This window comes from Chaetomium strumarium (assembly GCF_033439665.1).
Source record: "Chaetomium strumarium strain CBS 333.67 chromosome Unknown B0T15scaffold_1, whole genome shotgun sequence".
NCBI lineage: Eukaryota > Fungi > Ascomycota > Sordariomycetes > Sordariales > Chaetomiaceae > Chaetomium > Chaetomium strumarium.
This window is the reverse complement of record NW_026944429.1, coordinates 6,260,634-6,281,829: the sequence shown is the minus strand read 5'-3', so window position 1 is coordinate 6,281,829 and position 21,196 is coordinate 6,260,634. Positions and strand designations below refer to the sequence as shown.

Below are 21,196 nucleotides of genomic sequence, written 5' to 3'. Positions count from 1 at the left end.
TTAATCCGGGGCCGCAAATTCGACGTTTTTTCTCGGGCTTGCATACGACCTTTCCGTCCACCTCGACGACGAAGCCACCACCTCAACCCTCCTCACAACCGGTCTCAACGCGAAGATGCGCTACATCCACAGTGAGGAGACCCTCGAGGTCCCCGAGAACGGTACGTTTGCCAATGTCAGCCCGATGTGCAACCCCCCGAGGAACCAGGAGAGGAAGAACGGCTTGACCCGCGATCGCGACCTACACGGAAAAGTCCAGGTTGGAGGATGCAAGAGGGCGTTGGCTGGGAATCATGGCGAAATACACGGCGTGGTGACTTTTGGGGGTGTGCGAAACTGGCCAAATTGCTGACGTACGGTCCGTCCTTACAGTCAAGGTCTCGATCAAGTCGAGGCTCATCACCGTCGAGGGGCCCCGCGGCAAGCTCACCAAGGACCTAAGCCATATCGCGGTTAACTTCTCCGCGCCCAAGAAGAACGTGATCGGCATCGAGATTCACCATGGCAGCCGCAAGAACGTCGCCGCTCTCCGCACCGTCCGAACGATCATCAACAACCTCATCATTGGTGTCACCAAGGGCTTTAAGTACAAGATGAGATACGTCTACGCTCACTTTCCCATCAACGTGAACGTGGAGAAGAACGCCGAGACTGGTTGCTTCGAGGTCGAGATCCGGTATGTGCGAACTGGGACGATATCCGGGATATGGAATTGCGGGAGTCGGCTGTGATGGACCATCGCACGCTGCCGTATGGCAATGGAGTGGGAACCGAGGCTGACCTGCTGTGTCTGCTGTAGGAACTTCATCGGTGAGAAGATCGTCCGGAGGGTCGTCATGCAGGCCGGCGTGGATGTCGAGATCTCGAAGACCCAGAAGGATGAGCTCGTCCTCAGCGGTAACTCGCTCGAGGCCGTCTCGCAGAGTGCTGCGGACATCCAGCAAATTTGCAAAGTGCGGAACAAGGATATCCGGAAGGTGCGTTTACGACTTCGAGATTGGCGGTCCTCAAACTGCTAGCCCGGCCGGGAACACGGCGACTAACTCTGCTCCACAGTTCTTGGACGGTCTGTACGTCTCGGAGAAGGGCAACCTTGTCGAGGAGTGATGGGCGGCCATGGGTTTCTTTGTGCTTTATGGGTCTCAACCGGAGTGGCAAGGGGTCAATCGGCATTTGCATGTTTCGTAGCGTAAAAAGTCGCTACTGCAAAATGGGCAACCTTCTGAACCACAAGGTGTTGGGTGCTTGCCAATATCACTTCCTTCACGAGGCACGCCCTTCCAGTCGATGAATGATGATCACGAATTTCCGGCCAGCCATCGTCTGGGGAACCCGAGTAGCGGGTCCGGATCAGGGGCTAGAGGGCTGCTTCTGAATCAACTCATGCGTTGATGGCTAGGTACTTCAAGAAAATCATGGGTTGGGATAGAGCTGAGATTCTATGGAAAACTTCATTTCCCCAAGCCGGTCATTGGGACTCAAATTGGATTGCAAGCATTATGGAAATCCATCCATCTTTCATTCATGAAGCCCTCCAAGGCTCCTTCATATCCCCTTCTGACTTCATCTTTCATGATCAAAATGCCGCCGCCGCCGCTCTGTAAATGCTGATCATGTGCACTGTCCACATCTCATGTCCTTCGTTTTCCCATTCGTTCTCCGTAAACTTCCCGTCCAGTGCCTCTGAATGCCTTTCCATTCAGAGCTTAGGCCTCCGCATCTACCGTGCCTCCATAAACGCCAGTGAAAACAAGGAGAAACGGGCTGAAGAACATATATACCGGAGAAGTGTTAAAATCATGTACTGGAGGATGGTCGCGTATAGTCTACATTTGGGCGTTGCCGTCGTGGTCATTCTTCGTGGTGATCTTTGTGGTGGATTGGAGGGTGGAATTAGAGTCTACCGCATGTGCGCGAGTGATGGTTATCACCTCGGCGACCGATGCGATCTTGCTGATGGCGCTCTCGAGACACGTGTGCGGGTGTGTGTTTCTCTGGTAACCCGACTCGCGCTCGGCCCCCTGCTAGGCCGCGAGTGACGCGTTCGTCTGTCGCTGCTCCTTGAACCTGTGGACCTCAGTGTCAGCGGCGGTGATCTCTAGAAGTGATTAACATGGGAAACAACATACTGGGACTTGTTGCCGTGTAGGAGTCGGTGTAGTAGCTGCTGCTGATGTCGCTCCGCTCCTTGATGACGGTCTTTTTCTCCTTCTTATCCCTTCTCAACCCCAGCAGCAGCGCCAACGTGCCGAGGGCAGCGCCCAGGCCCAACAGGCCCGCGCCTTTGCTCTTCTCCTTCCGCGCTGCCACCGTGCTGGGACGGCCGCCATACCATGAGCCGTGGGTGTCCCGCCGCGAGTGCGTTGAGCCGCGCCGGGTGTAGCGCTCTTCTTCGATGATCGTCTCCGAATCTCTTCTCTTCTTGCCGATTCCGAAGAGCGCGAGCAGACCGTGCCACAGGCCCCGCACAACGCAGCATGCGCAGATTAGAAGGAGAAGGGCGACACCGGCAATCGTGCCCACAACGATGCCGGCAATGGCGCCACCGCTCAGCCCGCCTGACGTCCCTCCCGGGCTCACGGCGCCTGTGGTGGTGGAGGCAGGTTCGGCAGTGCCTGTTGACGTGACGGTGCCGCTGGTCACCCGGTATGGTGCGCTGAACTGGGTCGTGATAGTCTGGCCGCCGGTGGTGATGGTCGTCGGCACGATTACTCCGCCTCCGCCTCCACCTGCACCGTCCGTGGTCGTATACCCAACGTTCGCCATGCATTGTCCCTCATAGGCGCAGTACTGCCAATTCGCGCAGCAGATATTGCCGCAAGCGATCTGGCCCGAGCCCGGGGGAGGGACGCACTTTTCGGTTCCCGCTGGAGCTGTCGCAGCGGGGAAGAAGGAGCTGTACGAGCTGGTGAAGGTCTTGGTCACGGTCCATGTTGTCGCGATCACCACATAGCCGCCGCCTACTGTTGCCGAACACCCCACATTGTTTTCGGCCGTGTAGCAGACATAGCCGGCACCGCAGCAACCGTCGTTGTTGTTACCGCAGTACACGGCGCATTGGCGGGGCATGAGGTAGCCATAGCCGGCCGCATGTAGATCGTCCTTAGGCAGCGGCGACGCAGCAGCCAGGTATGCGGATGTTGCGAGAAGAATCCCTAGTACCGAGTGAATACTCAGCGCCGACGAGCGGTGCGCCATGTTGCCAAAAGCCGGGGACGGTGGTTCCCGGAGCCGCGCTCGGCCGTTGTGGTGGAGATCCGACACCGTGCGCCAGCGACCAGGGCTCCCGGGCGGAGCAGGGCGCGGGGTCCGGACCGAGCAGAACCGTGCGGATTGCGTCCGAATTTTTGTTGACCCTGAGTTCGTCGCCGCAAGTGTCGTCGAATATCTCAAACCTCCCGATTCGCTACCCGTTGCCACTGAGGTCAATCTCGTGCGAGCTCTCGTCAGGAATCTTTTGCGCTGGGGTTTTTACTGAGCCTTGCGATTGCGATGGTGGTAAACACAAGATGCTAACGCTCGGTAGGAATGCGGCGTGCGAAGGAGTCAACCGTTGTCACAAGTGGAAAATCGGGAATGATGCCAGAAAATTCCAGAGAAAAGGTCCTGGATCAGGAACAAGAAGATAAAAAGAGAAATGGGCGGGGAATCCTGCAGGGCGGGATTTATTCCTGCGGGATGGCTGGTAAGGTGATGCATGGTGGTCGGGCGCAATTGGTGTTCCCAACCTCCTCTAAACCGAACAAGCTCTTGATGCGCCCAACCTCTCGGTTTTTGCAACTTCCTCGAGGTTTACCCACAGAGCGGCCACGACAGCCATGGCACAACAAGGCGACCCTTGCTTGGCTGCAAATCTAAAGTTTCGATTAGCGACTTGATGACTTGGATTTTGCTTTGCACCCAGAGAAGGCTTGGTTCCGTACTTCTGTTCCTGGCGCCATCTTTCCGCTTGCCTACACCGTACACTACATCGATGTCGACCTTGCTCGCTCAGGAGGTGCAGCTCGGAAGCTACTAGTACTGCATGACAACACGGGTTGCACCCCCACAGTAGTGTACCGTCTGAGTTGGTAAAACCTCCAGAGCCTCGAACTTTCCGGGACCCCAATGCCTGCTGGTCCGCCCGCAATCCAGATCGGGAGCTCCGAGCGGCTGCTGTTCTCAACTCTCCTCGGCGGCTCGGCCACATTGCCCTGCCATTTTAGGTACGGAACCCCTGTCGCTCGCTCGCTCGGTCATGCATCCTGGAAGACCGCCATGTCTTGGCACCTTGCCTGCCGATACGAGACCAACCGTGCGTCCGTTACGTACCCCTACCTCCGTACAACATGTCGATATCGATCTTAGAGGCCGATACTCCGCGTAGAATGATACCAGTAGGGATTTTTGGAAGGGGTTGAAGCTGGAATTGTACGATAGTCCATGAAACATGGAGAATGTTGTATTGAATGCTGTAACAAGGCGGCACGGCTGCTGGAGCTTCGATGTAGCGCCCCGCTACCTACGTAACTGGGGTTGGCCATCTTGGGTAGCCAAGCGTGTCGGGGTGCTCCAACATCCAACACCGTCCAGACTGACAATTTTGCATAAGCTATCGCCAGCTTCAGGATTCAGCGCAGAAGCTTCTATCGCATCATGTTGTTCGATCCGCCAGCATACCTAGCATCGCTGCAAAACAACATTCGCCAGCGGCCGATTCCGTGGGATCACGCCGTGCGCGCGGGCACCTTGACTGAAGATCAGCTCGCCCGCATCCGCGCTGTCGACAAGGTCAAGAAAGATGTTCGCAAGCAAACGGTCGAGGCCGATCTGGGCGGCTACCGCACCCTGTTTGTAGGTGGCTCAGGGACGAAGAGCGTGTTGGAATCAGCCTCCAAGCGCCATGATGTGGTGCAATACATACTTGTGCTCCTAAGCGATTTACTTGACGGTTTGTCGCACCCAAACTGCCTTGACCTATCGTCATATCCGCTCGCCGGATAACTGACTGAGAACTTGGCATTCAAGGCATTCCGGCACTAGCCAAAGCTATCCTCGAGACCGGCGACCCCTACCGGCATTTCCTACCTCTCCTCGCGCACTCGTCCAACACCGAAGACCCGATCCCGCTGCTCACCTCGATCGTGCTGATCAGTCTCATGGCCGGGTCCAGAGACGAGTCCCCCGCGACGGTCGACAAGGCCATGCCCGTCATTTTTAGCTACCTATCGTCCCTCACCAAGAGCTCGGATGCTGGGCTTCAGGATATCGGCGTGCAGGAGTACTCGGCTCTGCTCTACGGCCGCGCACCAAGACGACAGTTCTGGAAGCAGAGGAGCGAAACCGTAACACCCTTGATTGACATCTTGCGGGCGGCGGCCGGTGTCGGTAACGGTGATTCATCCGCCAGCCTCTGGAGTGGCACCACGGGTACGGCAAGGAGCGGCCTCGAGGGTTCTCTAGGGGGTGGTGTTGGGCTTCAGCTACTCTACAGGGTGCTACTGGTGATGTGGCAGCTCAGCTTTGAAGCTGTCGAGATTGGCGACGATCTGAATGAGTAAGTGGCAGGGAAGGCGCTATATTCACCTTCAGCCTTTCGACTAACCGTTTCGGATCCTAGTGAATACGACATTGTCCTTCTCTATACCCAGCTCCTCCGTCTCTCACCCAAGGAGAAGACCACCCGCCTCCTAGTCTCAACGCTCCTCAACCTGCTGGTGAACAACCAGAACACGCTCCTCCCAACCGCGATCCTCGCCCGGCTGCCCGCGCTCCTTCAGAACCTCAAGACAAGACAGTTCGCCGACCCGGATCTCCGCGAAGACATGGACCAGCTCCGGGAATTGCTAGATGAGTACAGCAAAACCAAGACAACGTTCGACGAGTACGTGGGCGAGCTCAACTCGGGCCACCTGCGCTGGTCGCCGCCGCACCGCAGCACGGTGTTCTGGGCCGAGAACGCGCGCCGGATCCTCGAGCACGATAACGGCGCGCTCATCCGCAAGCTCGCCGACATCATGAAGAAGCCGTGGGACAACGACAAAGCCGTGCTCGCCATCGCCTGCAACGACGTCGCCTGCCTCGTGCGCGAGGTGCCCGAAAGGCGGAGCCAGCTAGAGCGGCTGGGCATCAAGACCCGCATCATGGAGCTCATGGGCGAGGCCGACGAGAATGTCCGGTGGGAGAGCCTGCGGGCGCTGGGCGGGTGGTTGCGGTATAGCTTTGATCCGAAGTGACGAGAGGCCCCATCGCGGATGGGTTAGGCAGACATGTGCGTTTGTTTTGTTTCTGGTTTCTTGTCTCTTTTGGGCGCCCCTTTTCCCGGGCGGGCTGGGTGAAGGCATGTTACATGGCGAGGGGGTTGATTGGCATTCTGGAATGGCACTTTTAGAATGGCTCATTACCTTACCTATCTCACGTTAAGGGATGTGTGAATTGTGGGCTGTATACGTGATGCTTGAATACAGCTGCGCGTGGACCAGGCGAATCTACCGAACCTGAGATTGTTTAGTCGGTCATCAGGGGGGTTGTCAGCCAAGTTGCGGGTGATATACAGCACTCCAACCCACTTCAGATCACAGCATAGGTAGATTTGTCAAGTTCAAGTGTTGAGCTTGCCATATAGCAGGACTTCTGCCCGTCCCCAAAGGCAACTCCAACCCCACCTCACTCCCAGCACTCTTGCTTTATCCAATCGGAGTTATCTCTCCGCTTAAACATCACCAGCAGCTTCCATCCACTGGAGCTCACATTCATGGTTCCCAGTATCTCGAGAATCTCACTCATTTCGAAGAACTACGAGCGTTCCGCTTTCACCGCAATTTCATATCGACTCTAATATCCGCGTTAACTGGCCAAAGTCACCGAGTGCTATGGTCAAAAGGGTATGTACTGTACCGTACATACTATGTTTGGAGAGGAACTCGCCCTGCGGCTCTCGGTATGCTTTCCACTGACACAAGAGTTTGCACAGGTCTACTTCCTCGCCCACGGCGGCACGGTTCAAGGTACATTTTCTTCATACAGAGACTCATAGTATCCTAAACGTCGGCTTTTCATTTTGGGATGGACTTGGAACGAACACGAGCCTTTTCAGATCAGATGTTCCCCGTAATGAGCGTGTCACTAACGCCATGGACTATAAAACAGGCGTGGGCTTCCGGTACGATACATCTTTTTTAGCACTTACACCTTCCCCTTAACTATATCCATTGTCATGGTCCAGATTCACAATAACACACTACATAAGTGATGTCTAACCGCCAAAAACAGCTATTTCACCCGCCACCGAGCTGTCGAGCATCACATCACCGGCTGGGTGCGGAATACAGACAACAACAAAGTATGTGTGTGCGTGTGTGTGTGTGGGATTGTACTCGCTTGATGCTATCTCCCATTCCCTCCCTCTCTCTGGCTTGAAGGATGAGTTGAGGCTCACTCACTCTTTTCTCCTCGCAAACTGCACTAGGTCGAGGGTGAAGCCCAAGGCGAAGAGGACGCCGTGGCGGCGTTTCTGAAGCACGTCGACAACGGGCCGCGGCATGCCCATGTAGTCAAGCTAGATACCGAGGACAGGGAGGTTGTGGAAGGGGAGGCCGATTTTGTCATCCGTCGCTGAGTGCTCCGTAGTATGCATGTACCCTATGTTAACGGTGTGGCCCTAGGGAGCCATGCACGCCATGTATAAGTTAGGCGGGTGAATGGAGATCATTGAGTAACCTGCGTTGAATACTCAACTGCTGAGCCAAATGCGTCGGGTGAGTTTCTCATGCTCATGCCGTGTTTAAGCAAAGCGGAACAATCGCAAACCCTCGGATATATCAGAGCCGGAAAAGCAACGCTTCAAGTTGTAACTACAATGCATACCTGGTACTTGTACCTATCGCTCGGAGCCACCCATGCATACGCCCCTGACTATATACATTTAAAGCATAGTATCCCGCGTCTAGGTATCCATCATTATGAGCATTACCTATCCACCCGCCAACCACGCCCGCAGACTGCAACCCACAACACCCCTTAAATGATGCGTCCCCCCAAAACTAAGCAAATGTCATCTGGATTTCCTTCTCCTTCCCAAACTCCTCGTCGTCATCAGCCCAAGGATCCGCAAGCGTAATATTAGGCACCGTCTGCGATGACCTAATCTCTGGCCTCGACGGTGTTTCCGATGAGGACGTCCCACCGGTCGTAGCAAACGGCGATGGCTTGGGGTCGTCAAAGGCCGTGTCAAATGTCATCTGGATCCCGCCGTCATCTTCTAGGCCGCCATTGCCGCCATACGCGTGGCTGCCGTATGCATGATATGGGCTGTTTCTTTCTGATTTGCTGCTTGGGAACGTCGGGGTCCGCGTCCGGGAGGGTAATGGCTCGTGAGAGGAGCGAGCCTCGTACGGGGGCAGCCTGTCCTCGTCCGGAGACCATATGGGGTCGGCGCTCTTGCTTTCCCGGAGAGTCTGCCGACGCGTCTTGGCTGGAGGTGTGAGGCTGGGGGTAGGCGGAGTGTTGGATTTCAGATCGAGTTTTATCGGCGGTAGAGTGCTCTTGATCTCCCTAACCTGGAGGAGCTGCTCGTCGAGATTGGCGTCCTTGTTGTTCTGGTTCTCCTTCGCGATTTCGGCGCGGATAGCGTCGACATCGAAGAGAACGCCGTGGTTATTCCCATCCTTGTCTTCCGTCTGACCGCCCTTTCTGCTCTTCGATTCATCGTAGACCTCCCACTCCTGCTTCTGAAGGGCCTTCTTCCGCTTGAAGAAACCAAACCCGCCGCTCTTGGTTTCCTTATTACCCTCTTTCTCCAGCTCCCTTCGCGCTTCCTCAATTTCACTGATCAGCTCGCGCTGTCTCTCTTGGTAGTTATCCGGATCGGGGTCTTCAATCTCCGTGAACTCATCACTCTCCACCAGCCAACCACACTCGCGCAGGAGCCGCGGCATTGCCGTCCGGTAGTCCATGTGCCCAACGACAAACTCGGACACGTCCATGTTCTCTACCCCGGGAATACCCTCAATGGGGGCCAGGCCGGCGACGCGCCTGATACCACCATTGGTCAAGCGAAACAGGTAGCCCAAAATCCAGTCGTTCCGATTGTAACCGTTGACGAAGCGGCCCGCTACCACCGTGCGGGCGCGCAAGTACTCTTCCTTCTTGACAACGACGGGGCTGCCGAAGAGGTAGACGTTCTGCACGAGCCCAAAAGCGCCCTTCTTAGCGAGCTCCTGGAGGCACGAGAAGATGACCCGACTGCCGAGGGAGTATCCAACGAGGGTGATAGGACGCGTGCCCAAATTACGGTCAATGATTGAGTCTGCCAGAATCAGACCAGCCATGGTGGCACGGTCGAGGGAGACGGCCCAGGGGTTGTCGATTAGATAGGCGAGCTTCGTAAGGACGACCGGCACTTGGACGGCCGCCATCAGGGTGACGAGGATGGTGCTGCCCAGGAGCTGTTGGAGGCCTTGCGTGAGAGCCTAGTTGGTGATGATTGTCAGCACAAATAACAGATCTCGGCTGTCAGAGGCGTTGGTCAGCGGCAGGCCAGGGTCTCACCTCAGTCGCTAGGATGTTAATGGTATCACCCATGCTGGATAACATTTCGGGCTCCCAAAAGACTGAGTAGATGTCGCCCATGACCGGGTCTACCGTACTGAAGGGCAGCCGGACGTCATCGATTTTGCCCGTCATCCACCCCGACACCGTCACAATGAGGTTTACTCGTTTGTTGTTGTGCAGCGGCCGGTATTCGAAGGTCTTGACGGCTCCTGTCCTCCTGTTGGCGGCCCTGACACCGATGATGCCTCCTGATGCTGCAGCACTGGACGTGATAATCGCGGCGCCTCCAGCACCGGCGAGGAAGCCGCTGGTGCCGCCGATGCCTATCGTTGTTAAACCGGTTGCCAGGCCCAGGCCGATGACGGGGGCGAGCAGACCCGCCGACAAGCCGATCACCAGACCGCCGCCAACAGTGGCGAGCCCCATCATCATGTAGCGCCGCTTGAGGGCGAGCTTGCGGCGGTTCTCCATATGCTCCTCCTCGTTCCAATTCTCCTTCTCCGCGTTCGCCTGCATTTCTAGCGCATCCGTCACCTTCTTTTCGAAACGGCAAATGTCAAGCCAGCTGATCTCTAGGTCTTTTGCAACCCTCTCTAGCAGTAACCTCGATCTTGCGTCATAGATGGAATCGGCAATGAGCACCAGGAACAGATCACACAGAACAGTCCACCGGATGTCGATGTCGATCTTCTGCGTGGTAGGCATTTGTGACGGCGTCCTCACAGGTTCCGTGAGCTCCGAGTCGTCCTCGACCGAGTAGGGTGGTGGCGGCTCGGCCGCATGCTCCGTCCGGGAACTCACGACTGAGGCGGGCCGAGATGATGGACTGGAGACGGACGACCTCGCTTCCTTCTCAGCTGCCATCGGGTTCCGCACGCGCGCGTTCGCCATCAAGACGGGAGTCAGGTCTTGGGGCACCACGCCGTGCGAACTCAGCTGCTCAATCATGACCTGCTCGTCCGGGCTGATGTCCATGTGCGTATAGAGCCTGATCATCATCTTCTGGCTCCACATCCTCATGTTCTCGGCCGCCAATGTCACTTGCTTCTTGGTCTTGGAGGACGTGTGCTCTATGGATTCGGCCTCCTTCAGCATCGCCGAAAGCTCCAATCTCGTGAGGCCCACATACGCGATCCTCTGGCCCTCCGTCAGGAGTTCCTTGGTGGCCTGCAGCTGGCTCACGGCGTCCCGCTGAGTGTCGTCGTCGTCCACAATGCTGGTCCCGCCGCCGGCATCCTTGAACAGATACTGAGTATGCTCGTCCAGGCTGGTTGCTGACTCGGCGTCGTCATCCACCAGCACCTTGGTATACCCTTTGCCGGCCCCGCCAAGCCCTGCATACCCGTACGTCTCCTCCTCGGCTTCGTTGTACTCCTTGGCAATCAGCTTGTTATTGTCGTCGTATATATCGTATGGCGCATAGGCCGGCATGGTCTGCCATTCCCCGTCGTCGTCCTCCTCCTGCTTCTCGGACTCATGCGAGGCAAGCTGCTGATGCGAAAACCCGGAGACTTCAAGACCGCTCTGCCTCTTGCTTGCATCATGCTTTTCTCCGGGCTTCCCAGCCTCAGATATCGCTTGGTCTTCCGCATTTGCGGAGGATCCGTCTGATCCGCGAGTTCCAGTTGCATTGTGAGAGGTGGCATCCTTGAGGTCTTGGTCGCTGCCCGATTTCGTACCACCCTTTGCATCAAGGGATTTCCTGATCGTTTCCGCAACATTTACAGTCCGTTCTCCTTCGGTGTGTGCCTTGACGGGTTCCTTGTCGTCCCTCGCATTTCCCCTGTTCGACTGATGACGATCGACGGGCGTGCCCGTGGCGGCACTGGCATCGGGTGGTGTTCCTTGTTCTGTGGGGGCTGAGATCTTTCTTATGGGCAGGCCGAAGTCGTCGTACTCGACAGCCATGGTGCTGACGGGTTTGGCTTCTGCAGGCTTGGAATTGACCGTGGGTGCAGCGGCGGGTGTGTCATCGCTTGTCGCAGCCGGGCGTGAGGCGCTTGCGTTAATGCCAGCCGAGGCCCCGTCAACACCCGGCATGGCTGGATTGCTGATGAAGACGACGAGAAGGTCGGCGGCGGCGATCCTTGAGCAAAACGAGGCCTTCGGGTGGCAGACGATCGGGCTTGTCGGGGCGGGGGTTTGTTTCCGAGAGTCAAGGTTTCGAGATTCCGAGCATCTGGAGTTGCTCCCTATCAGGGACCCCAAAGTGATTTTAGTGCCCCTTAGCAGCGCATCAAACGCGTGGACACGACAGCTACCAGGACAGGGGTTCTCACATGGCGGAGTCCTCCTGTCTCACCTGATTGCATTGCAGCACTGCAGCTGCAGAGTTCTGCGGGATGCCACAAAGAACACTTGGGTCTCAAATCACGCTTGCTCGGGTCTAAACGGAATCCTATCGGACTTGAGTGCTGCGCGGAAAGAAAAGAAAGGCACTCCCGCTGCCTGATACTTAGGTACTGTTAAACCAGAGCGATCTGCCCCATATTCCAGAAACGGAAAGTGGGGCTGTAGTGAGTTTGGGGTTGGAGATGGTTGGGCGATGGGCGGCCCTTGTGGGCAGTTTGTCACTACGGATCCATACATGTACTACTACCGGTAAGCCACAGCGATTGCCGAGCTGTTACTATATCCATACCAAGTAGGTAACGGTGCTTCTGTATAATAAGTCCATCTGATGTAGAAGATTATGTGGTCAAAATATTCACAAAAAAACGGAATAGAACAGCATTGTATGCTTGGGGAGTGGAAGATCTGCGAAGTTGTCAAGTTCTCAACAATAATGTCCGAAGCATCTTGGACAGCAGGTATCTCGTGCTAGTACAGTAGGAAAATATCCCATTTCAACCCTCCCAAGTTCCGGTTCACAGAGCTTTTAAATCGCCGCACCGACGGTGTATCACTGTCCGCCCCTGTCAACCTTCAGAAGCTTCGACGGCGACTGCCTCCGGCTTCTCCGCCTGCTCAGTACCACTGCGCTCAGTCCCACTAGTTTTCTTGCGTCGTTTCCTCTTCGGCTTGGCCTCAGTCGCGGCGTCCTTTGGCGGTGGCTCCGATTTCCTTGGCTTTTTATCTTCTGCTGCCTTCGTCTTCTTTGGCTTTTTGACTGACAGCGGATTCGGTCCCTTAGGACCGCGCCCTTTCTTCTTCTTCTTGGGCTTGTCTTCCGCCGCGGCCTCGGCGTGATCGGCGGGTTTATCACGTTTCCCTTCGTCTTCACTGCCAGAATGCTCCTCCCCAGAGTCGTCTTCGTCCCTCTTTCTCTTTTGGGGCCGCCTAATGATACCATCCATGAACCTGTGTGTCTGTCAGCCCCTGGCCCCGTGCTGCCGGTCTCTCTCGATACTGAAAGCTGAACAGCTTCAGGAGTCAACTTACTTAGCACGCTCTTCCCGTTCTCTAGCCTGCGCCGATGAAGAGGACATGGGCTCGAGAATCTGCCGGGTCGGTCTGTCAGCACCTGCACCCTCGCCTCAAGTGGACACCGCATAACCTACCATGACACTCCGCCGGACGTACATCAACGGCGTGGGTACCACTGACCGTAACCTGTCTCTCTGTTGTTGTCACTGACGTTAGCTACGGAGCCATGTGACACTGACTTCCTGGGGGCAGCAGCAACGGGTAACGTACCAACCACTCATCCTGAGTAACGACCACATATCTGAACTTATTCTCCCCCTTCCCCTTCGGATCCACGACCGAGAGCATGCATTCTCGCTCCGTAAGCGGATCTTCATCCATGAGATGACCGCACCTTCTCCTCTCAAACGTCTTTGCCCGATCAATGGCAGCAACCACGGCGGGGTCTCTGTTTGGCCCGACATTCTTTGCATATAATGCTCGCTACAAAGATCATTGTTTAGCATACAGTCTGGGTTGGCGGGAGATGAAACACCTACAATGCAACATTGTGTTATCATCGGCTTCAGGTTCTTAGAAGACAGCGTTTTCTCAAACAAGTTGATCAAATCAAGCTTGACTGTATCGAGGATGACGTCGCTGGTTATGAGCAGCTGGTAGGGTTCGCGAAATCCAAGCAGCTGGAAGGCTCGCATGAGCTTCTTGTACTGCTTCGTGCGCTTGCCCATTGCGACGAGTTGAGCGCCCTCTTATGGGGCGAGAACTTGCTGCAGGCGATCGATAATAAGTGAGATGCTGTTGTCAGAATTTCTCACGGGTCTAATGAGTTTTGCATCGTATGAGGAGGTGAATGTGAAGCTCAGAATGCTGAGAGGGTGGATGAAGCCAAAGGCCCGACCATGGGAAATACTTGATGTCGGTTCGTCTCGAAAAATTTCCGGTCAGTTGAAGCCCCACCAGGATACAGCTCCGACCGCAGCGCCAAGCTTTCAGAGACGGAGCCGCAGCCCCACCAAGCCAGCGGCCCGGGTTCTGAACCCGCTCGAGACCCGTAGCCTTAACATTATCAGGATGGAAGAGCGAGAAGAGCCTTGAAGCTTTCTTTCTTGAAACTCAGTGGTGGATACTATGTAGGTTGCTTGGTTTACCCTGAGCGTATAAGATACGATGTAGAAGCTGCACAATTCGGGATTCAGTGCACCTAGGACTTTCACGTTGGATGCCTCTCGTCTCGCATATTACCTGTGCTCGGCAACCATTAGAAGCCGAGCCTCCTGCGGCCGCCTTCTATATAAAACCCTGGGCATCCATCCCGTCATAACATTCAAAAGAATACCTCCTGTACAGCCCTCGTTATATCTAGGAGCAAGGTATTAGTTACTGTGTAGTAATCACACAGCTAGTCTCATACCGACTCCTGTCGGCAATCTCGGCCCATCAGGATCACCATCTAACCCCTCCAGTTGGCTTGTACATATTTCACCTCCATCAGCCATCATTCCTCTTGCAGATGGCTGCCACAACGCTGATATCGTCGAGTTTCCCTGCAATCAAACGCCCGTTAGTTCCCAACTACCACGACAAAACCGCAATCCCACAAAAGAGGATGGGACAGACTCACCGCCAGCACTAGCCAGCCCTTCTTCAATAGCATGCTCCATGAAGGGGCTCTCGGCAAACGGATCGACGGCGATGGCCCTCGCCGCCTCCATCAGTTCGTCTGCGACATACTGCATGCCGCCGGCGTCTCGATTATTGCTATGCGTATCCGGCGCCAGGCACTCCCGTCTCGAGGGGATCTTGCCAGCGCGCCACGCCTCCAAGCTCTCGCAGACCTTCTCCACGATCTCGTGGCCCCACAGGTTATCGATCACGCCGTCCGACATGGCCAGCACGACGTCGCCCTCGCGGATGGGCACCTCGTCCACCACGGCGCAGTTGGCCGGCGTGTCGGGACTGTTAGTCCCCAGCTGCCGCGGGCAGTCGAACCAGTGCCACTGCTCCGTCGACTTGTACACCATCTCGCGCGTCGCCGGGCGCACCACCATGACTTGCGAGTCACCCAGGTTGGTTACGTACAGGAGGGGCTCGACCGTGTTGTCGTCCCCGCTGCCGCCGCCGCCGCTGCTGCTGTTATTATCGTCGGATGTTCGATGGCGGTAGTGCAGCTGCGCGCCGGCCGCCGTCGTCGTGCCCTGCCAGTCGTTGGGCGGGCCCGTAGCCTCGATGGTCTGTTCGTACGCCCGCTGCAGATAGGCAAGGGGATCGGGGCGGTACGAGTCCCCCTGGCGGGCGGCGTCCTCGAACATGGCTGTTGCCCAGAAATGCAGGATCAGCCGCGACCATAACCCGGCGTGACCCCTTGGCCTCGTGCTCCAGGCGCCCACCCCGTCATTGGCGGCGATGAAGTATTCGCTCGCAAACACGGCGTCATCGCCGTTGGTGAGACCCTGTATCAGCTGCCCGTCCACATAGGCCCGACGCCGGTCCCGGCTTCGGTCGTGCGTGCTGAGCGGATCGCTGAACGAGCCGGAGGGCGGCGAGAGGTACGGAGGCGGGAACGGGCGCGGGGCTCGCTTCGCAAACAGCGCTATGCCTGTGTCGAAGCGAAAGGGTAGTTTTGGAAAGACGGCGGAGTCGAGCCTGCCGACTTCATCCAGGGGTGGGTGGGTGACTGGCGACCGGGTTGCGTTGGAGGGCGTTGACGAGTCTTGGAATAGCGGACCCGTCAGGGATATTTGCCGCTGCTGCGACGGCAACAGCTTTGGCGGTAGTCGAGGCCGGGGGTGCCATGGTGTTGATAGATCGGACGTGACGGACGTGACATGGAAAGCGCTGTTCGAAAGAGATGGTAATACGGTGGTCGTTTCCCGCAATCGTGGATGTGCAGCTGGGGTTAGCAATCGAGCAGCTAGTCTTCTCATTCCAGCGGCGCGCACGCGACCTGATGAGCCGTGGCGCTGGGAGACAACATTCGAGGGATCGGATGGGCAGCAATACAGGAGTTGCTGTCGGGATGGGTGAAAGAAGTATTACTGCTGCTGCCCTGCGATGGCACGTAACGTTGCTATCTTATCATACGCCCCCTGCAGTAGGAGAGTGGTCACTGGCCATCTACCTTACCACAGGCGCCCACAACCCGGAGCTTCCGTATCTGGAAACCTAGTTCGGTAACAGTGTAATACATAGTACGTACAATATCGGGCATATTACATACGAATACAAACATCACAATATATTATGCTTCACACCGAGACAAGCTTGTAATCCTAGGGAAGATCATCTACTATTAGTCCGTGGACATACCCCTCAAAAACGACTCTGACAGGGCTCAGAGCCCCGGATTTGCTTGCTATGCTATCCTATGCTGGAGACCAGACCAGACCAACTATGCAGCCATAAGACAGGTGTAGTAACTAGTAGTAACGCCTTCGAACAGATGCTAATAACTTGAAGGAAACACAAGTCTGGGCCGTCCTCTAACAACGCAAGTACATGTACAATACATGCATCGTACATTAGTCCATGGAAAATCCAAAACGATTCGAAAATCCAAAATTCTCGGGGCAGATCCAGCCTCGCTAAGCTTCGAACATGAGGAGAAAAACAGAAAGGAAATCCGCCTCGGTAGCATTGTATGAAAAGCAAAAACCCGGTGACTCCGTCCCCGGTCTAGTTGAAGCCGTACGTTCATCCCTAAAGATTCGAAGAGACAACCGCGCCTCTGCAGAACCACCGCTGATGGATGGGTACCCTCCTCTTCACCCCCGCCCCGACATCACAATTCAGCAGCTCAAACCGGAGCTTCTTTCCGCTGGGAAATGGCTTCAAACTTATCCATGAGGTCCTTGACCTTAGCCTTGTTCTAGAAAGCTTGGCCTTGGAACTGCATGCGGCCAGGTGTACCGGGCCTCGGACCACCCGGCGTCCCAGGGGGCGGAGCATATTGACCCTGAGGAGGCAGTTGGTATGCGGGCGATTGTGGCCGCTGGCCCTGCATCCCAAAGCCCATGCCAGGCGAAGGCATCGGGGGAGGTCCCGGACGTTGCGCCATGTTGCCCATGTTCCATCCATTGCCCTGCGGAAACCCTTGAGGAAACCCTTGGGGACCGGGGCCGCCATTGCCATACGAGTTCGCTTGAGGCATCATCGGGGGCCGCGGCGGTGGAGGTCCCTGCCCAAAGCGTGCGGGGCTCATCAGGCCAGGGCCGGGGCTCATGCTGCGGTTGTTCATGCCAGCCATGCTCGGCGCGTACGCAGAAGGAGCACCGCCGCCCATCATACCCATGCCTCCCGGCGTCTGCGGGCGGGGCTGCATCGGCGGGCCGTAGGGCGAAGGGGCACCGGAGCCCATCATCATGCCCATGCCCATTGCTCCCGGAGTTTGCGGACGGGCCTGAACTTGCTGGGCAGCAAACTGGGCCTGTTGCTGCGCGTATGCAACCTGTGCGGCTCGCTGGGCTTGCTGGTGCTGCTCGCGGTGTCTCTGGTCGATAGCCTGCGCGACCGCCTGCCCGCCAATTCCCTGTCTCATCTGTGCCCTTTCTCGCTCCCTAAACTCGATCGCGCCAACCAGGCCGCTCTGCGTCTGCGACGGGGCCTTGTTAGTAGCCATGGCAATCAATGGAGTTCCCGTGACTCGCGCGACGTGTTCTTGCTCGCGCGCCGACAGATGGGATGACACCTCCCCAACGGATAGGACAGCTCCCGGTCCCATACTTGGGGGACGCCCCGAGGAGAGCAGATCGGCCGAATTGCTGCGGGAGTGCAAACCACCGCGGTTGGCCGGTCCCTTAGACACTTCAGCCTCGGATAGGAGAGCTGCAGGTCCGCGGCTGAGAGGTCGTCCGGTGGAAAGGAGATCGGCCGAGCTATGCCGAGAGTGTGAGCGGCTCATAGGTCGTCCGGAGGAGAGCAGGTCGGCCGAGCTGTGCCGGGAATGCGACGCGCGGTACTCGGTCAGTGTATTGGTTGATGGATCGCGCTGGTGGGCATAGAGGGGCGTGGGCGTCGTGGACGGCCCGGTAGGGGGGCCCGGCCAGACTACACTTCGACGGTTGGTGCTAGCATCATCTGATTGCCGCTTGAGATGGGAGAATGCCGCCGCTGGTCCAGGGGACTTTCGACCCGAACCAGTCGAGGCGTCGTTCCGCTTTGATGAATCCTTGGACGACGACTTGTCGCTTGGCAGAACGGGGGCAGCATAGTTGAGCGTCCGCCCAAAATCGATCTCGGGAATGTCGAATTCCAAGTCCGATCCCGCCTTGGACGAACTTGTGGGATCGTCCCCTATGGTCTTGAGCTTGCCAGCACGAGGCCGCAGATCACGGGGCCGGTAGACGGATTCCTGGGTATCATCAATAGAACCACTAGTGCTCGCATAATCCGGGCTGGCTGTTGATGACGCGTCGTCGAAGCCGCCCGCTGCATTTCTCTGGCTGTTCTGGTTCTGCGGCGAGACGACCGGAGAAGTGAATTCGTCGAGCTGCCTAAAGCGGGCGCCCGATCCCGGAAAGTGGAACATGTTTGGTGACCGGGGCGAAGCGGGCTGGGCTGCAGCATCGCGGCCGTGGGATAGGCTTGTCGTCCTAGCGGGAAGAGGCTTCCTGTTAATGGGAGGTGAACCACTCGAGGCCGGTGGAGATTGATGGCGGTGCGGATCCGGGGAGGGGGTACGGCGGTGAGCTGGAGACGGGTAATGGCCAGCGGATTGGGGAGCATGAGGTCCGGAGTGGAAGGCCGGCGGAGGATTACGAGCCTGGTCATTTGGGGGAGCCCTGAGCGGAGAGATCGAGCGTTTCCGAGAAGGATCCCGGAGTGGTGGCGGCGGTACTGGACTGTCGCCCGGTGAGGAGGCAGTGGTAGGCGATGTCACAACTTCACGAGATCCATTCACATTAGCATCAGTTCCCACGGCGTTGGCGGTGGTTTGTGGCTGTACCGCTAGACCACGCTGGTCAGTGTGCACGGGTCCCGGACCAGCGCCCCCGTCCTCGAGGCGGTGTTCATGAGAGTCATCCGATGAGAAGGCGTCAGGGGGGAAGCCTCCAGCCTTGGCGAGCTGCGACAGCGTGGTGTGTGATAACCGGTTGGTGGCTCTTCGCATTTCCGGAGAGGGCTGGGGCTTCTGCAGCGGGCGAGAACCTGCGCCATGCGCAAACGCCGGAGGTGCGTTGACCGGTTCAGGCGTCTCCATGCGCTGCATCTCCTCGAGGTTGTTGGCCACGGGGCCCATGGGGCCTCGCACCGGACTGTCATCTTCGGAGCTAACCCTCTCGGGCGTGGAGGCCAGGTCGCTGGCAAAGGCCCTAGCACGGTCGGAGCCGCGCATCGCTACCGGTCCTGGCGGATACGTGTCCGAACCGAAGGTGAACGACCCATCGGCTATCTGGGTATCCGATATGTTACGGGAGTGCCCGGGATACCCTGCGGTTCCCAACGGTGCCCGCTCCCGGTTTGGGTCAGGAGGAGCCGATTCGTTACGACCCGCCCGTGAGACGGATAGTGATCGTGACGACCGGACCGAGCCACCATCCTCTGCAAAGCCAACCCTTGGCCGCGAGCCTAAGTTCTGAGCCCCGTAGCTCAACCGCTTGCTGTTACGGCTTGTGCTCCGGCTGTGACTGCCAGCCTGCTCTTCCATCGCGGCCATGCGCTGTCCTGTCAGTTCCTTCAGCTTCTTCCGCCACTCTCTTTCTGACCACGAGGAGCTCCCATCCGTCGAGATCAGCCCGCTCACGTCCAAAAGCTCGAGATAGCCGTAGCGTTTGTGCTTCGGCATTGCAAACATCAAGGAACGCGAATCAAGGGAGCTTGCCACCAGGCGGCCAGGCCGGCCATACAAAGCGAAGGTATCCCATGTCGGAAATAGGAAGCGCAGAAGCATTTCGAAACCCGAGACGGCAGGGTGCGTTTCCGGCATGATAAAAACAAAGCCTTCTGTTGACGATGGTGGCTCGGAGTGTATGGTGATGTTCCCTTCGATCTTCAACAGCGTCGAGCTGTCAATGAGCTCCTTGGCTTGCGGGTAGATGGCATATGCGGAGTATGCGTCGGTGATGGATGCGATTGGCCGCTGATGTTTCTTTTTCTTGTCGGCTTCCTTCTTGGTGTCGAAGAACCTGATCTCACCCTTCAGGACAGGGCCGTGACGGTCATAAGGAGACTTCTTCTTGAACTCTTTCTGCGCCTTTTGGTATTCCTTCTCGCTGGGAGGATCAATGACGCAGTAGCATCGTCTCCAAGGAACACCTGCACCAAATCTGACGCGCACCCATTCCTGGATCGGCTGCCTGGCACGTTCCATAATGATGTTGATATTGTTCAGCTTCTTCCCTTTGCCTGCGACCAGGGCACCTGTGTAAGCTTCCTGGAGTGTCGAGTGCTCGAACATGGCAAGTCGTATCCCCGACGTCCATTGGACCAATGAATGGTGTGAGTTGAAGTGAAGCAGATACCGGTTGCGGCCAGCAGTGCTGATGCTCAGGATATTCTGGAGCGGCTGCTCATCGTTAGACTTGGTCGGGAGCGATTCAATCTGCTACCAGTCAGACATCAAAGCGTCACCAAGAATGAACCCTCACGAGGACCACGCTACCATCTTGATCGACGCATCCGTCAGATTGATGAACTTGGGCAACACCTCCCCATCCTCTCCCGCCGCGTCCAGTTCAGCGGCGTCCCAAAGTGACAGGACGGTGCCGACCAACTGCGCAAAGCACTCCGTCCATGTTCGATCAGGGTTCGGATTCCCTCCTTGGCGCAAGCATTAGCAACGGCAGGCGTGCAAGACACACACACACAGACAGACAAGGTGCCTTACGAATATCCTGATCGTCCAGCTTCAGGAAATAGCCTTCCTGATACAGCTTGTTCGCATGGCTATTCAGCAGGGTGAAGACGGGCTGCAACTCGGGCAGCGTTTGCTCGTTGACGGCCATGATGGGCGGTTGGTAGGTCTGCACCATGGACAGGGGTCGCGAACTTCTCCTTGACGACCTCCCCGCTGGACTTGATGATGGCGAGTTATTCAGCGAGTACGGCGGAGCGGCATGCTCTTCTATCGGCGTTGTTGCAGGCGAGGATGCCGACGTCGGGTCGCTCGGTGCTTCTCGAGGCGCAGGGGGGGAGGGCGTGTTGTACGAGACCGGGCGCGACTCGGCTTTCGGCACAGGGGCGGGCTTCTGGAAGCTGTTGGTCTTAGGGGATGATGTAGGAGTAGGGGTCCTCGAATCCTTGTGAGGCGGGGAGAACTGTGCAATAAACGAGCGAACTTTTTGTAACTCGTGTCAGCAGATCT

The 21,196-nt window shown here is 57.0% G+C and overlaps 8 protein-coding genes across 8 annotated transcripts; 3 read left to right on the top strand and 5 right to left on the bottom strand.

Moving 5' to 3' along the window:
- Nucleotides 1-17: 17 nt before the first annotated feature.
- On the top strand, nucleotides 18-1,456 carry B0T15DRAFT_521000 (ribosomal protein L6, alpha-beta domain-containing protein). Its single transcript, XM_062868539.1, has 4 exons — nucleotides 18-161; nucleotides 373-676; nucleotides 800-977; nucleotides 1,057-1,456. Exons 1-4 carry the CDS (start codon nucleotides 116-118, stop codon nucleotides 1,105-1,107), a joined length of 579 nt encoding a protein of 192 aa, XP_062727078.1. The 5' UTR covers nucleotides 18-115; the 3' UTR covers nucleotides 1,108-1,456.
- Nucleotides 1,457-2,024: 568 nt separating this feature from the next.
- Nucleotides 2,025-3,681, bottom strand: B0T15DRAFT_548703 (uncharacterized protein; the record flags this gene model as incomplete). Its single annotated transcript, XM_062870201.1, has 2 exons — nucleotides 2,130-3,681; nucleotides 2,025-2,098 (listed from the first exon to the last, which is right to left on the bottom strand). Exons 1-2 carry the CDS (start codon nucleotides 3,196-3,198, stop codon nucleotides 2,025-2,027), a joined length of 1,143 nt encoding a protein of 380 aa, XP_062727077.1. The 5' UTR covers nucleotides 3,199-3,681.
- Nucleotides 3,682-4,412: 731 nt separating this feature from the next.
- B0T15DRAFT_69156 (armadillo-type protein) lies at nucleotides 4,413-6,670 on the top strand. The gene is made up of 3 exons (XM_062871217.1): nucleotides 4,413-4,930; nucleotides 5,008-5,536; nucleotides 5,600-6,670. Exons 1-3 carry the CDS (start codon nucleotides 4,636-4,638, stop codon nucleotides 6,213-6,215), a joined length of 1,440 nt encoding a protein of 479 aa, XP_062727076.1. The 5' UTR covers nucleotides 4,413-4,635; the 3' UTR covers nucleotides 6,216-6,670.
- Nucleotides 6,671-6,707: 37 nt separating this feature from the next.
- B0T15DRAFT_499289 (Acylphosphatase-like domain-containing protein) lies at nucleotides 6,708-7,597 on the top strand (the record flags this gene model as incomplete). The annotated part of the gene is made up of 4 exons (XM_062867335.1): nucleotides 6,708-6,863; nucleotides 6,953-7,141; nucleotides 7,252-7,321; nucleotides 7,448-7,597. The coding sequence occupies exons 2-4, from the start codon at nucleotides 7,113-7,115 to the stop codon at nucleotides 7,595-7,597; spliced, it is 249 nt and encodes an 82-aa protein (XP_062727075.1). The 5' UTR covers nucleotides 6,708-6,863; nucleotides 6,953-7,112.
- Nucleotides 7,598-8,021: 424 nt separating this feature from the next.
- Nucleotides 8,022-11,571, bottom strand: B0T15DRAFT_482354 (uncharacterized protein; the record flags this gene model as incomplete). Its single annotated transcript, XM_062866096.1, has 2 exons — nucleotides 8,022-9,449; nucleotides 9,529-11,571. The coding sequence occupies 2 exons, from the start codon at nucleotides 11,569-11,571 to the stop codon at nucleotides 8,022-8,024; spliced, it is 3,471 nt and encodes a 1,156-aa protein (XP_062727074.1).
- An 878-nt stretch (nucleotides 11,572-12,449) lies between these two features.
- B0T15DRAFT_489910 (Fcf1-domain-containing protein) lies at nucleotides 12,450-13,625 on the bottom strand (the record flags this gene model as incomplete). Its single annotated transcript, XM_062866639.1, has 5 exons — nucleotides 12,450-12,831; nucleotides 12,913-12,971; nucleotides 13,032-13,091; nucleotides 13,168-13,380; nucleotides 13,437-13,625. The coding sequence occupies 5 exons, from the start codon at nucleotides 13,623-13,625 to the stop codon at nucleotides 12,450-12,452; spliced, it is 903 nt and encodes a 300-aa protein (XP_062727073.1).
- A 326-nt stretch (nucleotides 13,626-13,951) lies between these two features.
- On the bottom strand, nucleotides 13,952-16,040 carry B0T15DRAFT_520992 (phosphatase 2C-like domain-containing protein). Its single transcript, XM_062868538.1, has 2 exons — nucleotides 14,519-16,040; nucleotides 13,952-14,441 (listed from the first exon to the last, which is right to left on the bottom strand). Exons 1-2 carry the CDS (start codon nucleotides 15,819-15,821, stop codon nucleotides 14,386-14,388), a joined length of 1,359 nt encoding a protein of 452 aa, XP_062727072.1. The 5' UTR covers nucleotides 15,822-16,040; the 3' UTR covers nucleotides 13,952-14,385.
- A 722-nt stretch (nucleotides 16,041-16,762) lies between these two features.
- On the bottom strand, nucleotides 16,763-20,837 carry B0T15DRAFT_385904 (uncharacterized protein; the record flags this gene model as incomplete). The annotated part of the gene is made up of 3 exons (XM_062864301.1): nucleotides 16,763-20,434; nucleotides 20,495-20,652; nucleotides 20,720-20,837. 3 exons carry the CDS (start codon nucleotides 20,835-20,837, stop codon nucleotides 16,763-16,765), a joined length of 3,948 nt encoding a protein of 1,315 aa, XP_062727071.1.
- Between the last annotated feature and the right edge of the window lie 359 nt (nucleotides 20,838-21,196).